The 16,893-nt window shown below is 37.7% G+C and overlaps 1 protein-coding gene across 7 annotated transcripts in view; it reads left to right on the plus strand.

Moving 5' to 3' along the window:
* The window catches only part of LRCH2 (leucine rich repeats and calponin homology domain containing 2), a 41,171-nt gene that overhangs the window by 1,875 nt on the left and 22,403 nt on the right, over positions 1-16,893 (plus strand). For all 7 annotated transcript variants that reach the window (XM_039571825.1, XM_039571827.1, XM_039571826.1 and 4 more), the window contains exons 2-10: positions 11,754-11,898; positions 14,013-14,139; positions 14,944-15,049; positions 15,150-15,286; positions 15,509-15,642; positions 15,772-15,859; positions 16,181-16,292; positions 16,568-16,665; positions 16,761-16,828. In XM_039571825.1, coding sequence (XP_039427759.1) covers positions 11,754-11,898; positions 14,013-14,139; positions 14,944-15,049; positions 15,150-15,286; positions 15,509-15,642; positions 15,772-15,859; positions 16,181-16,292; positions 16,568-16,665; positions 16,761-16,828 — 1,015 coding nt within the window. The remainder of the gene's footprint in view (positions 1-11,753; positions 11,899-14,012; positions 14,140-14,943; positions 15,050-15,149; positions 15,287-15,508; positions 15,643-15,771; positions 15,860-16,180; positions 16,293-16,567; positions 16,666-16,760; positions 16,829-16,893) is intronic.

Raw genomic sequence — 16,893 nt, forward strand, 5'->3', positions numbered from 1 at the left:
AAATAATGGAAGCTGGAGTTTTCCTTGTACCAGCATAAAAATGTATTAAGCAATGTTGTTGGTCACTGCTTCGTGAAGGTATTCAGTAACCAAAGCGTTCAGAAAGAAAGAAGCATTGTAGGCATATAGGCAATCTATTATTTAAAAGACTTTCTGTATCCTGAAGCTGGTCCATCAAGGATCTATACTTTTTGTTTGCTTCTAATTATTGCTGGTTGCATTTTGGTAGGTTTTTTTGTCCATTTATTTTGAATCTCAACATTTGAGTCAGAGCTGTCTTCAGTGATCTTGTTTCTCTGTTTTAGGATGTAGTAGAGCCCAATCATTCCCATCAGGATTGAATTGTTGTTGTGAATGATGGTGTGAAAATGTTTTAAGGGCTGCCTCTGACAGAAGTAGCTTTATTGCTTGCTGCTCTAAAATCCTGTACTGAAATAATCAATCTGGGTCTATGAAAGTACTGTCTCAGAAGAATCCTGATTTAATGTAGTCCTGGTTTATGAATGAATCCTGATGAAGTACACATTTTAGACATCTTTCAGATGATGCTTGTAAACAAAAGATCTGTAGTCTCTATTTTGATTTAATCTGTAGAAATTTTTGTCAAGTGGGTAAACAGTGTTCTGCTGGTGAATCATGGACATCCTTGACAGTGTCAGTGTGGCCTGGAGCTTGGTGGGGAATTAGCAGCAGCCTCAGAGGCAACAGTCATGCAGTTATTGGTGTTTCTGTCGAACTTATCCTTGTTTCACATGCAAATATCCCTGTGAACAAGGTTCTAGATGGAGTCAGAGATGTGGGAGATGGGGGCTTGGGTCAGAAATATTTGCAGAGTTTCACTTTCTGTTTTAAGTCAGTGACTACGAAATTCAATTCTGTGGTATTAGGAACAAATATTTTAAAAAAGCAGCCTCTGACCATTGTGGATGTAAGCAATTTCTTCTCTGTATCACCAACCCTTAGGCAGTAGATCTGCAGCGTTACTGTAAACCCAAAATATTCTGTCTTTATCTCAATAAAGTCAGCAAGAGCTGTGTTGAAGCACAACTGCTGATTTATCAAAAATAGCTTGGGATTTTATATTGCATCTAACTTACATAATGGCTTGCCAATATTTAATTTGCAAATACTGAGGCATACTTTTTGCATCTTAAATTAGGTGTCTAACGCACAGTGACCAAATCTGGCTGCTTAGCTCTTTTTTCTGTTTTTTTTTTTAACTGTGAATTGTCCGTGCAGCACTTTGGCCAGGAAATCCTTATTTTGTTATTTATCTGAATTTGTCTTCTGGCTGCCCAAACAGATCGTGTGCTGCTTTTAATGAACTTCAACAAAAAGTAAAATCATAGTATCAAGAGAGATCTTGAATATTCCACTAATTTTATGTGTAATTTTGCTTCTCTGTGTCTGAGCAACATTAGGCCCCCTGGCAGTTAAGTAATTGAGTCTATCACATCCATGTAATCACAGTCTGCTTAGCTGAAGAGTTGTGTGTTTGCTGTTTTATTTTCTTAGAGATAGTTCAGGATGACAGTGTAGCACAGGAGCCTAAGTCAACCTGTGCCTTTAGCAATTTGCCCCCTTTTTAGTGAACACTTATAAAAAAATGAATTTAGTAAATATGGAAGGTGCATGACCGACAGTTCCAGTTAAATGCAGCGGTGCCATCAGGCTTAATAGTTTATAGCTTTGTCACAGCAGCTTAAATTCCCACTTTTTAATTCTGAGGGAGCTTCCAGGCAATTATAAGTAGGTGAATAATTGCCTGTAGACAAATGAATGTTGAAATTTCTCCTTTCTCACCACCTGCTTCCTCATAGCTGAGGAGTAACACCAGTATATTCCAGTATGACTTGAGAGTGAGCCCTCCTGTCATGGCCAGTAACAGTCTGGGCATGGCATTGTTACAGATGCCATTGTCACCATTACTTGCATGTCTCACTTTTTTTACATCCTAATTCTGGCCCTTCTAAGGTATATTGTCATTCACGTGATTACAGATTAAACCCCAAAGCTTAATATTGAGAGTGAAATGCAAAAGAATGTTAATTTATAATGCGGTTCTGCCTCTCCAGTATGCACTTCCAAACCAATTATATTTTCCTTTCTGAATAAAATTATTTCTGTTGGTGGAGCCAATGTTGATTAAATTGAGGATGGCAGTAACTGAAGAGCAGCAACAAATCCAACATTCAGCTAAAAAAACTAGCACTCATATTTGACATATATCCTAAATCTAGACTACATTCTGGAAATGTTGCAAAATGTAGTTTTTCAGCAGCATTTCCTTCAGATTTGAACAAAAAGAGGAACTCTTTGGGGGAGAGGGACCAGTGTTTATGCTCTGAAATGCATCTGATGCAAAATCTGGTAGTGAGAGTTTATAAACAAACAATTGTGGAAATTTTCCACGGTGTTTTCACAGCCTGTCCAGTGTTTGGGCTAAGGGGAAATGAGCTGTGTGTGCTTGAGGCTTTCTTGCTGAAGGCCAGTAATAAGGATCCTTGTTAAGGATACTTGGTGTGATGGGCAGGTTAGGAAAAGTCTCAGTTCAGTGACTTGAAGTCAAAGGAGCTGATTATGACTATTTGCCTGCCTAAAAGGATTGTATTATGAAAAATTCTACTTATATCTTAATATTAAAAAACCCCTATAACGCAGTGTTATAGCCTTATCTGAAATACTGACCTACAGAAAACATGCGATGTGTAATTTTTTGACTTCTTACCGTCTCCATCCATCAAAATTAAATTTGCTATTGCATTGACTATTTGTGTTTTGTAATATCCAACATCTAGCACTGGTAGTATTTCTGTGTTTGATCAACTAAGGAATTTTTTTTGATACTTCATTACTGATTATTTGCAGAGGGGGCAAATTATTTAGATTGCGAATTGTATTGCAAAAACTTGTGTGATAAAGAAAAAGGGAGTAGCTTTTGCTTTTTGAGATACTCTTTTTGGTGAAGTGTGTTTTCCCATTTGAGTTGTGCTGCTTGGTTGGAGCCGATTCAAAAGTACATACTCATATTCCCTGCAAGCCTGGCATTTAAAGCTGAAATCTGTCCTTAGCAAAAAGGTAACAAAACCAGGGCTAAAGGCTGGAGTTCTGCAGAAAATGCAAAGATACTTGGATATTTGATATGTTTTTAGGGATTTTTTGGGGGGGGGGGTTTTGGTGATAAAAGTTTTACATGACAGTGTGAAGAGACTTCTGAGTTCCCTGCTTTTCTGTGGCTGTCCAACAGTCTAATGTTCATCTGTCTTCCAACTAGCCTGGAATTGTTTGCCACTTGCTAGGAGAATGTGCTGACAGGTCTAGAGAAGGTCACACACTTCAGGTGAAAATAAAAAATAGAAGTCTTATTCTCCGGTATAGAACTGAAATAGTTTTGTGCTTGGCAGACATAATTATCACAAATGTGTTCCCAATGTCAACATATGACTTCTGAAAAAACGTTTGTGTAGTTAAAAGGCTTGAAGGAGCCCTGAGCCCAGCCTTCTGGCAGCTGAGCAGCCGGTGTAACTGCACCATGAGCAAATCCCCGACCATCTGGGTATTAAACCAAACACTCCTGCCATTTGTCACTTTACTTCTGTTTCCATAGGTGGAAGCAGGATGAAGTGGACGAGAACTTGTTCTTTTGAAGACTGACCTAGAACTAAAAGGTTTCTGAGAGTGTTTGCTTCAAGTCATTACATGCGGTAATGAGAGATACTACGTAATTATTTTTAAGCTAATAGAAGTGGCTGTGGCCATTCTTAAACGCTGCCATGAGGTCTGGCATGAGTAGGACAGAGTCGGCAGGAGGCACCAGCCAGTAAGAACAGATGCTGAAGTTGCTACAGCAGGGGCCTCCAGGTCTCAGGAGAACATGCTGGAGTTGTTGCTCGACCCTGCTTACTCAGTGCTCATGGACTGCTGCTTTACCCAGTTTCTTCAGGTTTTTTTCTGCTTTCATCTTAGTGCATTTGCCTTGTTTTCCAGTGTTCTTTGTCTTCCAGTAGTTCAGCTTACTTGAAAAATGTTTCTGCTTAGTTTATTCAGTGACAAGCCATTTTATCTGCACAAAAGATAAGTCATGTAGTAAACGCTGATTACTGCAGGTTGATTGTAGCTTCTGTCTCTGCCTCATGTCTATTTAGAATGTAAGCTCATCAGGACAAAGGCTTGGATGTGTGTTACTGAGCATACAGATGCTGATGTAAGTCTTTCCTTGGGAATTTTGTGTATATTTGAGCTATTCCTTAACAAACCCAGGCTTTGCTTCATTGTTGAATGAGGGTTACTTTACCTTATATTGTCTGTGAAATGGAAATTTGGAGTTAAAACATTTCAAAGCCAAAAAAGAAATTGTCAGAATTAAACCAATAAATGATGGTGAGTTTAAGTGGGAGGAAGATGCCCTGTGCTGTAATATGCCAGCTGAAGAAGTCTTGCTGACTTGTCAAGAAAATACATTTCACTCTTTCTGGTAGAAAAGCATTTTAACAATTATAGTCTAGACTAAATACTAAAGTGCCAAAACAAAAAAAGCTTCTGGTGGGATTTTCTTCTTACCACTTTAAACTCCAAAAGCTCTGTGGAGCCAAGACACCTTCAGTAATGGAGAGGAAGATAATCCTTGACATGAGGTAATGTCCTTTTGACATGGTATTTGAATTTACATCTTCATGTGCCAGATTGAGGAGTGATCCTGGTGATGTGTTCTTTATTTTGCATTTAAATCAAAATTAAATAGCTGAACACACTCCAGAGCTGGAGCACTGTGGTATCTTGTGCTGGAAATGTCTGGATCTTTCTAATGTTGCAACATGGTGAAGAATTCACTGAACTCATCTGTTGGGTTCATCCTCATGTTGCAAAATGTGGAATGTGTGAGATTTTCTTAAGAAAGGATATTCTTTGATGTTTGATCTTTGTGTACTTTCAAGCCTACTCAGCAAGGAGGGAGATTTAATCGGTGAAACAGATAGCAACTAACATGTAAGTCCTAAGTGATGTCCAGGTGTTAGAAAAACAAATTACTGGTTTAAGAATTGCCTTGTTAAGATTTAGGGCTTGACAGGCTTCAGTGATCTCAGATGTGGAGGGTGGTTTACAAGGCTTGGGAAGAAGGATGTACCACTGATAATGGGCACAGGGAGTGCAGAATTTAAGCGCCACAAGGACAGAACTCCCAAGATAAGGATGAAACCTATAAAGGCAACTCAGCATCTCTGTTGAATCAGTTCTGAGTGGGTCAAAGGTAATTCCAGCATGAGGAGATCACAACACCAACTCACAGACCACCAACCCAAGTAACCCACTGACCCAAACGAAGAGAGACTGGGCACATGGACTAATTAGCGAGAGAGGTCATTACCCAATAGAAGGTAGAATACTGGTTATTGAGAGAACCATGTAACTTGCAGCCAATGAACACTAATTCCTTTCTTTGCTAAAATGTATAAATAGTAAAAAGTTTTTATAATTGGTGTGCTTGACTCGTGGAATACCACTGAGCACCCACACTTGCACAACTCCAAAATAAATAATCAGTGCCTCTCTCAAGTGTGTAATTATTGGCTTGCTGCACCTCGAGTAACAAGTCTGATTTGTATGGACGACACTGGCATTGGTGTGCAGCAGATCAGCACCAGCATGCCCCCCAGTTATTCCAACCTTTAGATCAGAGCTTCTGGTTTAGTTTTGTGCTGGTACAGATTTCAGGAAAAACCTCACATACCTGAACCAGCATGTGGTGAGTGGAGGCAACTTACATGAAAAACACGAATTGCTTGAACCAAACTGCCAATTTAGACATGTTCAGTGTAGATGCATCCAATACAGACTGGGAGACTGGGCTCAGAGAGGGTGGACTGGAATAGTGGGTTCCTTAAGGCTACTTTGATTTCAGAGCCAGTGTGCTGGATCTCAGTTCTTTCTCCCTGGTAGCAGAAGTGTGAGAGAGAACCATTGGTCTATTCCAGTTACAGAAACATTTCCTTCATGTGGAAGAACTATGGTTCAGTCTGACAGGGTGTTTTATTTTTTATTGAAGTCTCTAAAGCAATAAAAGTGTATTTTTGAAAAGGATTTTGGTTTTTTTTGAAAGTGCTGATTAGCATGAAAAGCCAAGAACTCAGAATCTGTCAAATGGAGTTTGTGGTTGCCTGTACAACCCTCCCTCTGTACTTGATAAGAAACCTCAATTATATGGTTGTGTACAGTTTCTTTGTTTGTCATTTTAATTGCACAGATCAAGTCTGTAACTAAACTTGGGGGTGGGGGTAACCATAAAGCAAGTATCTCCTAGCACTTCAGCTGTTGGATCTAGAATCCAAATACCATTTTGATACCTGTTTGTAATACGTTTTCACAAAACCAGAAGCTATTCCATGCTGTCCATGCTGTCAAAGAGCCAGCTGAAAGCAAGTAAAAGCTGCTTGTAGCCACCTCTAGTCTTGGGAGTGTTTTTTCTTTCTTTTAAGCAGAAGACAGCCTGCTTCTACTTGACTTGAGTATACACAACACATGAAAATCAAGTTAAATATTGGTACATAAGCTTTTAAGAATAGACTTTAAATGTATGTAGCTTTTCTTGTGACAATTTGTGGTCCAATTAGTTTCCTGGGAGCTGCAGGGTTTTGGCAGGCATGCTCAGTTCCCTTACTGTGCATAAGAGTTGATGGGTGCTCAGTTTGTTCTGTGTTGTCCTTCACCATAGCTCTTAGTGTTGGAGAGGAAATGTTGATTTTTATGTGAAATTCACAGTTACATGTAGAAATTATGTTGCTGTAATTCTTGACCATTCTTTGCCGGTAAGATCTAAATTTTTGGTCTCCTTTGCAACTGAAATGGTTGCTGTTTATATCAGTATGGGCAATCATTCTACATCTGGATGTATTTTAATTGTTCAGTACTTCATTTTGCAACATAAGTAAGTCTGAAGAATTCTGATATTTATTATTTAATTACGCAGGTTCATTTTTCTTTTGAAGGGAAAATTTTAAAACATTTCTGTGTTTAACAATGCTAGTCATTCATTAGGATTGTTAAACTGTGAAACTGCAAGTAGATGTGTAGAGTTTGAGGGAAATGCTAGAGAGACATACATCCCATTTGAGGTGAGCTTGGGAATCTTAAGAGTTCCTTTCTTCTGAGGCTCCTTCTCCAATTTGTTGAGAAGCTAAGAAAGTCAGGAAGAGATCTGTCTCCTGTTACTAACCACAGAAATGGCACTTAGCATGAACAAACCAATTTCACTGTTTATGTAACAAAGCTTTTTTCAATCAGAATGATGGTGGTTTGTGGACATGGACAGCTTGTGCCTCCCGGAATTACCACATGCAGGTGTTTCTGTAGTGTTTGAAGCTACTTTTTTCTTCTCCAGAACCATCTTGCATCTGACAGAGAAATGAGTGTTCTGTGTGATGATCTCAGATGTATGTGTAGATTGACTAAAAGAGTATCTTTGGGATCAGCTCTGAACACTTGTTTTATGCATCCATTGTCTTCATTAGTAGGACTAATTATACAGTTACAACTTTTCTTAGACTTTGGTTGGGTTAGGCTAAAGCATTGCTAGAAAAGCTGGCTAGGAAAATCTGTATCTGTGATGAGTTAGAGCAGTTCTGGCTTTTGTGGGGTGAGGAATGTGAGGCTTTTATGATCTAGTTTCTTAATGCCATTTTGGAGCAAACAAAAGCCTAACACCAATATCCTGGATCAGCAACGTATTTTTATGAAAAGAGTATAATATCAAGATCAGGTTCAAGTGTAAATTTCCGAGCTGAGCCTCGTATTTCAAGTTCAGCATTTAGTGTATGTAATATGTGAATACAAAAGGGATTGTACTGGCTTAAATAAAAGGCCAGTCTGTTATATCAGGATGTTCCTGACGGTAAGCAGTACTGCATCCTTAGGGAAAAGTGCAAAAACAAGGCAAATGTGATGTTAACACTACTTAACTACCTTGCTGCACACTGCTATAACCTGACAGCTTGAGCTTTTTGTTCTCCCTTTTGATCATGGCTTAAATTTTTACAAGATAACTTCTTATAGCTTCCCTTCCAGACTGATTTCCTAAAATTCTTTCCTTTTTATCTTTCTATATATTGTTTTTTAATCACTGTTTTATAGTAACTAAAGACTTGACTTTTTCTGTCAAAAAACTAAACTGCAACTGACTTCTTCATATTTTTCTAGTTCCTCTTTCAAATTTAACCTTAGTAATGGTGTACTTCTCACTTTTATTGTTCCTGCAGAGATAGTGTATTGAAATACCCTGCGATTCATGAGCAGGCATGGATAGTGTCTTCTATTTAGTCCTCACATAACACTCCCACTGAGAGTTTTCCAGTCTAAACTGGTTAAGCAAAGGATTCCTATAATCTCACTTCTAGAGTTGTCGTCCTAAATCATCTGTGCTTCTGCATTTAGCAGCTTTCCTTGCTTCTCCAGTCTATTAACCCTTACAAAGCCATTCTCAAGTGCTAGCAGCCTGTTTTCATTTCAAGTGAGATGAAAGCTGTCTTGTTTATAGAGAAGCAGCCTATTCCTAAAGTTTTTTCCTTTTTTTAGACCACATTTTCTTGGTCATCCATTGTGTTATTAGTCTTCAAAAAGTACCTAAATTGCATAAGTTTCACATCTACATTTTATTTACCATAATAGACAATACTGTCTCATAAACTTCTTGCTTGTTATGAAAACATTTTTGGAGTAGAAATCATTCTTTAGTTTGGATAAAAATAGCTTTACTTGTTTTAAAAAAGCTGCAAGTACATTCAATATGAGAATATTGTGGAAAACTATAGATACTCAAATCTTTCTCTTCAGAAAAATCTGAACCAACCCCTGGAGCTATTCTAATGCTATTTTGCAATGTTGGAATGAAAAAGTTGGTTGGACTAGAAGTCATGCTATCTCCCACCTCTTTATTTACCTGTTTTATTTTATTATTGAGAGATAGTGGGTATAATTTCCTGTTTTAATAGGATTTCTGGGTTTCATCATAAAAAAGTTTAATCCTTCCCCCAGAGTGTCTTCAAAGGCATTGTTTTCAGAGAAGTGGTCCTAAAGTAATACACAAATAATGTGACCTTGGTATATATTTTGATGTGCAGCTGTATGGGGTTTTTGCTGAGGGGCTTCAGCCAGACTGTGCTGATGTGATTTGTGTCAGGCCGGGGTAGAAACCACAGCCGGTTTATGTTGCCCGTATTACACTGCTGGTCCACTTATCCAGAGCAGAGAGTTGGTGAATCCTCTGCTTGTTTTCTGGTCTGCCTCTAGAATTTATTTCTGCAGAAGAAATAGCAAAGCTGGTTTTTAACCTGGGACTTTCTAAGATTTGTGGTTGAGGTATGGCTGGAAGCAAATAAAGCAGCAAAATTTTCATGGTGCCCTTGAGCCTTCTTGTTCAGGTGTAACCTACAGTCCTGCTCCTGGGACCAGTGGCAGTAGGGTGGGATTCTTCATTTCTGTTTTTTGGACTAGGTCTTTGTACTAGCCTTCAGTCACCTTTCCAGTTGCTGATAAAACAAATCAGGAAGAGGCTTAGACCTGTTTTTTTTCAGAGTGGGGTTGGATCAAAGACTTCAGCATGTGGTGGAGGTTGTAGAACTGTGCCAGCAATAAAACTGTGGGCATCTTTTCTGCATGCAGGTGTCACACTCTGCTGAACATTAGAACAAGACAGCATTTGTTTAAGAAGGGTTTTGCAGAAAACTTTCACGTGAAAGTTGTCATTTTTCTGTAACATTTTGAAATCCGATGTAGTGGAAAACAGAAAGTGAACCTCTTGGTTGTAAAAACTCTTTCAAGCATGCGAATTTTTTAAATAAGCTTTTTATTTTTTGTTGAGGTGTTCAGTTTTAGTTAACTTTGTTCCATTTTTCTCACAGTTCATTAGGAATGCCACTCCCCCAACCTAGGAGTGTCTTTTTCTGCCTCTTGCAGGTAAAGTTTGCAGAATTCAGTATTAGCAGTGGATACTCTGATCTATTGGAAGACTTTGTGATACTTAAGCTTGAGAATGTTTCTTAGAAATAATGGAGTGACAGCCAGATGACACACAAAATTTCACATAGTCTAGACTTCAAGAAGTAAAATTAAAGCTGCTGCCAAAAATGACTCCACGGGAAGGTGGTGTTTCATTGTACCAGTCCATTTTATTTGCTGGTCACCTGCAGCACGCTGTGGATGGCCATTCCCTCTGCTCAGTACCCTGGTATCTTGCATTCAGCCTGTTGTGTACCAGCATCACAGGGTGTTCTCTGCACAGCTTTCCTCTACCCTTCTGTCCTGCAGCTCACACTGGTGTGAGCAGGTATCTGCCACAGGTGCAGGTCTTTGCACTGGCCTTTATTCAAGGTGGGTGTCTGCCAGGTGAGGTCCTGGCTCTCATCCCGTCCCTCCAGCATGTGAGTTGCCTCTTTGCTCCCTCCAGCTGGATGCTGTCTGTGCACTTCTTAAGGCACATTCTATCCTGTTTGCCAGGTTGGTGATGAAGAAACTAAACAACATTTGATTCCAGTGTTGGCCCTGAGAAATGCTGCTTGTAGCTGGTTTGTCAGTTAAACTTCAGGTCATTGAGCTCTCTTTGAACCAGATAATGACTTTGAGCCAATTTTCCAACCCCTTTCTAGACTTTTTGCAGAATTGTATGTTCATTCCAATGTTAATAGAATGGGAGCTAAGCAGAAACAGTTATGCCATGTGAGTGTTAAAAACTGAGAACTAAAGCCTGAAATAGCAAGGGATCTGTATTACTTCTCTGTTAAAAGAGTTTGTTCAGCATTTCTGAGAAACCACATCCTTTTAAAATGTCTTGAGTTGGGAACCACAGTTACTTTCAGAAGACTGGGCAGTTGTTCTCAAATAAATACCTCTTTCTTCCAAGGTAGTTGGTGGACTTTTGATGACACAGGTTTTGGTAGTTTAGCTGATGATTTTCAGGATTCTTGGGTCACATTTCATTTGTATTTTCTGGTTCTTTTCAAGGTTTCATACAGTCAGAGGTGCTGTGCATTTTGGTAATGCGCGGTTTTGTCATAACTCCTGCATGCAGATTTGCATAATGCAGTCATGCATTGTCAGAATAAATCTAGCTCAACTATTGTGTTCCCATGGTCAAAGATAGCTCCTCTTTCCGTTTTTAGGCCAGGCTAAATTGCATCTTGACTTTTATACATAAATACGTGTGGCATTGGTTTTTGCAACTTTATGCTCTTTTTAGCTAAGTTAAAAATGTGCAGCTGGAGAATGTCAGTTACTGTGTAAGGGTGTTTTGGGAGCTTGGCTTTAGCATTGCAGATACATTGTACAATGACATTGGATTCTAACGTAGCTGTCAAACAGGAAAAATGACATTGACTGGGTTTGTACCTTGACTTACTGTTGTGCCCAGAGTTGGAGGGGAAGAAATCCAAGAATTGCACAGAACAAAGACCTGATAGAAGAGGGACAATCATAATTGATATTCAGTGTCATTGTAACTATGTAGTATGAAATGTATTTTTGAATTCCTGTCGTTCTTCTACTTTCTGTTGTAATTGCATATTGAGCAATAATCTTTTAGTATGTTAAGGCTCTTTTGTGTATTAATTATATGCGGTAGCATCTGGTAAAACTGAATTATTTTACACTGCCTGCAACACCTTAATTTTTAGGAGCATGACAAGAATAACAGTGGGTACTGTTATCTCCTCTTACTGCAGGGAAAATCTTGACTAAAAAAGGATTTTTTTTCCCCCATTTGCTTCTAGATCTTTCAAAGAACAGATTTACTGAAATTCCTCCTGATGTCTGGCTTTTTGCACCACTGGAAACTTTAAATTTGTATCACAACTGCATCAAATCCATTCCAGAATCTATTAAAAACCTGCAAATGCTTACCTACCTTAACATTAGGTGAGTAATGGTGGTCGGTTTTGGTCTTTATATAATGTATCTCATTGGAGAGTTGGAATTTTGCTTCATCAGGTCATTGTGTTTGCAGTTTTCTTTGTTTCTGATGTTATGTAGACAGACAGTGTTCAGAAACTACAGGTATGAAAATTTGCTGCCATCAAGAGGGTAAATTACTCTGGCTCATTTTGCACATTATTTACATCCACTGCTGTACTGCTCTTTTTAAACTTGGAAAACATATGGTTGGATTTTCTCACAAGAACAGAAGATGGATATGAGCTCTGGCAGGAGAGGGAATCTAAAAAACTCTCCTGACCCTGTTTTCCACGATATTCCTTGTTTCTGATATTGGCTGCATCAAATCCAAAACAGTTTTCTCAGTTAAGAGCTATTTAAATCCCCAAAACCTACTCTGTCTCAAAATCTGCAAATATCAGTTCTTCTAGTGCTAATTCATGAGTAATGTGCTCTGTGGCACTTTTAAAGAGGATTAATATGATACAAAACTGCAAAATTTTCTGAAAGAAATATGGCCTTTCTTCAGCAGCAGCCCATTTCTCTTTTGATGGTGTTTGAGGTGCTGAATACATTTCTTTACACAGAAATGCTGTATAGTTCTAACTCTTCTTTCAAGAGTTGACTCTCCTGATCATCCTTTCCCAAACTGTGCTTTATCCTCATTTCTGTGCTCCTATCCAAAGACTTTTCACAGCGCAGGAATGTGTGGGCTGTAGTATTGGAGAGCAGGCTAAAATCCTTCCTTCCTAGCTCAGATGCTTTGTTACAGAAGAAAACCACACGATCTCAGATTCTAATTTGGGATTCAGATGGTGGAAGAATCGTATTGTGCATTTCATAGTAAAGCAGGCAGCTCCTAAAAAAACCCAAAACCTGGAAAACCAGAGGAAGTCTATGTAAGCGACATGAATGACTGCTTCATTGGCACTCTTTTATAGTCAGTTCAAGAAAAGCTTACTTGCACATTGTGTTTTTGCTTCTCATACCATCAACCAAAAAAGCCTGGCATATCTGCCTGAAATGCAACATAAAAAGAGACTTAATGCACACCTATATACAGAATTTATTTGTATTGTCCACTTTAAATTTTACAGAATAAATCTGTTGCTTTTATAGAGAGACTGTGAAAAGGTTCTAGTCATTTTATGGTGTAATTTGCAAGAGTATGTTTTTGTTGATTTTGCAGTTCTGTAAACTGTAGTCGTGGAGAAAATATTAAAAACCCCCAAGATTTGTAGATTGAGAACAATGCTCTGAATACATATCAATTAAGCACTAAAACTTCTGTATTTTTCTTAATGTAGTCTGAGGACTTAAAAGTTTTTTTTGGTCAAAAATGGAGCGAGCTCTACCTAAATCAACAGCAATTACTGATTTTAATTTTTTTACTTTTATATGTGAAAGGAATTGCTTTCATTTCATACCATATCTGAACAAGCTTGTTTTCCAATGACTTTTTAAAATGTACCTTATTAGAAACATTTTATGTATTTTCTGGCAGTGGAAGTCCATCAATGTGGATAGCTTTTTCAATATAGATTTAAATCCAGTAGTGGGTAAGAATGTATTTCATAGCAGGTACACATGCATGCAGCTGGAAAATGATATACACAGAAGAAATATATTTTAATTAAGACTTACTTTCCAGACTGTTGCTCAGGAAAATAAATAAATGTTTAGGGCTTTTTGTGTTGGCTCAGGAGAGACACAACAACATGACATGAGAAGCAATGGCCTTATATAATGTTCTGGTTTGGCAGACTATCACATCAGGTGGTTCTTCTGAAGGTATCAGCAGGATAAAAGCAAGTGTCAAACATTATTTCTTTTAACACATTTCTCTGTACATTTTGGTGTTAGATTCTGTCCTAGTACATACTCATTTCATCAAGTAAAATGGGGATCTAAAATTCACATACCTGAGATAGGCTGTATCTGGTAAGGAAATTGTGGTGGAGATTGTAGATGAAATTGTAATAGGTGGAGAAAGTAATCTGGGATGGGAGAAAAGTTGTACAATATTCATCTCAGACTCCCTGAGAGCTAAAAAAGAGATTATAATCTAGTCTTGCTTGTCCCTTTTTCTTTCTTTCAAGTCGAAATCTTTTGTCAACATTGCCAAAATACCTGTTTGATCTTCCACTGAAAGTTCTGGTTGTCAGTAATAACAAGCTGGTCTCCATTCCAGAAGAAATTGGAAAGTTGAGAGATCTAATGGAGTTGGTAAATACAACTGTGAATCTTTGTACTAAGTAAACTTATAAGCAGTGTATTTTCAGTATAATAAATTATTAATATTTCTTTAAATATAGAACTACAAAATTTAAATTCAGCTACTGTGTTTTATTGGTATTTTCAGTTTATTTTTCAAGGTTATCAAACCCAGAATGCATGCTCGATGATGATTAAGGACATAGTAGAGAGAGTTTCATTCCAGTACCTGTGATATACCTGTTTAGAACATAAGAAGGCTAGAAAGACTCTATATGATTGTTTAATCACTCTGGTCTACATAAATTAATACTAAATTAGTGTCAGAAATAGCTGTAGTCTTTGTTCACTTGATGCAGTTTTGTCACCCTCTAGTGCTTGTATCCAAAAAGCTGGTGAGCCTGCTATTGCTGTCTGTACTTTTTTTAGTTTTATGGGTTGGTTCAAGGTTTATTAAGGAAAAAGAATTTTTAGAAGAGGGCAGAATGCCAGTCAATTTCCAGCAATAGCACAAGAAGTTTTTGACAGATACAGGAACTATACCAGGAATGCCTGATTCCTAGGCTACAGAGTTAGTTTCAAAACCCAGTATTTTATCATTCATTGATTTAACTTCTTGAATTGTATTTCTGGAACATGAATCACTAAATACTTTAAAAATCCGCAAGATCTGTTATGGTTCATCTTCTCTGTGGAAAATCCAAGGTAGTTGGGATTTCTTTTAATAGTATGCTTTATAATAGTTTTGACCGCAGTATTCCTTCGTGTAATTTCACTTAAGATGTTCAGTTGATTTATTAATTATATCTTTCTTAGGATATTAGCTGTAATGAACTTCAAGTTCTTCCCCAGCAAATAGGAAAATTGCAGTCACTTAGAGAATTGAACATTAGAAGAAATAATCTCCATATGTTGCCAGATGGTGAGCTACTCATCTTCTCCCCATTGATGTAGGCAAATTAGGTGAAGTGTTAAGAAGATAACTGATTCTTTTTTTGTTTTCTTCTTTTCCCCAAATGCAGAATTAGGAGACCTTCCCTTGGTAAAGCTGGATTTTTCTTGTAATAAAATTACAGAAATTCCAATTTGTTACAGAAAGTTACGTCACTTACAAGTTATAGTTTTGGATAACAATCCAATGCAGATACCACCAGCACAGGTTAGTATTAAAGCACACAAATACAGAAATTTGTATTAGGATCTTAGAGGAAGCTGTTCTAATTTATACCAATCAAGTTTTCATTTTTTTAACGTGTATTTCTTGTATTTCTCCTTTTGGGGTGTTTTGGCTGCAAATGCAGTGCAGAAGGTATTTCTTGGGGTATATTCTCAGGGACCATGCTGTGTAATTAAGACTTTTTGTTCATTTGTTTCCCAACAGATATGTTTAAAGGGCAAAGTACATATATTTAAATTCCTCAGTATTCAGGCGTGCCTCAGAATAGATAAAAAACCAGATTCTTTGGATCTTCCATCATTAGGTAAACGAATCCCCTCCCAGCCACTCACAGACAGGTGAGTAGTGGGGTTTTTGAGTATAGAGAACATACTTTGAAAAGGATGTTTGTTTTATTTTAGGAAAGTGAAACTACTGTTTCTTTAATTCTTGTGTGGGTTTTTAATGTGTTGTTTTTCTTAATGTAGCATGGAGGACTTTTATCCCAATAAAAATCATGGACCAGACTCTGGCATTGGAAGTGATAATGGGGATAAAAGGTTGTCCACTACAGAAGTGAGTATTTTTTCACTGTTGAATTTTTAATTTGTGGATCTTTAGAATTTTTTCCTTTGTATTTTGTATCATTTGAGAAATACCTCAGTAAGTTGCATGTAATATCCTTTCAGTATCTGCACAGTTGAGTTTAAACCATTAGACTGCCATATCAGACACAAATTGTTTATGTATTTCTTTAACTTTTCTGGTTAAGGTCAATTCTAATCAATATGATATGACTGGAATATATTGATATCCCAAACAGTAAGATTTATTAGGAAATCATATAATAATATCATTTCCATGTCAGTTCTGTACTAAATGTGAGTGTCTTTGCAGCCATCTGATGATGATACAATCAGCCTTCACTCCCAGGTATCAGAGTCAACAAGGGAACAGACATTAAGGAATGACAATCACGTAATGGGAAGTAAACTTGATCCACAGAAAGGTAATACCAGTTGTGCATTTGTCATTTTAGGTCACAGATACTTTGCCTAGGTAATCTAATGTAAAAAATGGCACAAAATCACAGGATCATGTGTTGGTATTGTATTTTCATCATTTCATAAAATAACATAATAGTCATAAACAGACAAGGCTAGAAAGAAAGGGGGGAAAAAGATTATTTCTAGCTTAAGAAGGCACAATTTCTACATTTTATCTTTATCTGACATCGGTCGAGAGAACTGTTCAATATCTCTCCTCTTCATAAATCCTCACTAGACCAGGAGGCGTATGACTACATTGATCCCAGTGCAGAGGAGGGAGCTCTTCCTGAGCAGGGAGATGCACAGATTGGCCCACTGCTGTCCTATGTCAAGGTACCAGAGATTGACAAAAGAAAAACTGTTCAGTAGCCTTGATTTTTTTTCTTTTTTTCCCCCCTAATTCAATTCTAACATTTGTTTTGTTTAAGGAACGGGGAAAACATCCTGAGAAATCCCAGAAAATAGAACAAAATGAGGACTGGCGAGATGAAAAAAGGTAAATCTTCTTCATCTTTTTTGAGTAGGTTTTACTAGTAGTGGCAGGGGTGAAAGCAAGGGTTT

Source organism: Corvus cornix, chromosome 4A (genome assembly GCF_000738735.6).
Source record: "Corvus cornix cornix isolate S_Up_H32 chromosome 4A, ASM73873v5, whole genome shotgun sequence".
Classification (NCBI taxonomy): domain Eukaryota; kingdom Metazoa; phylum Chordata; class Aves; order Passeriformes; family Corvidae; genus Corvus; species Corvus cornix.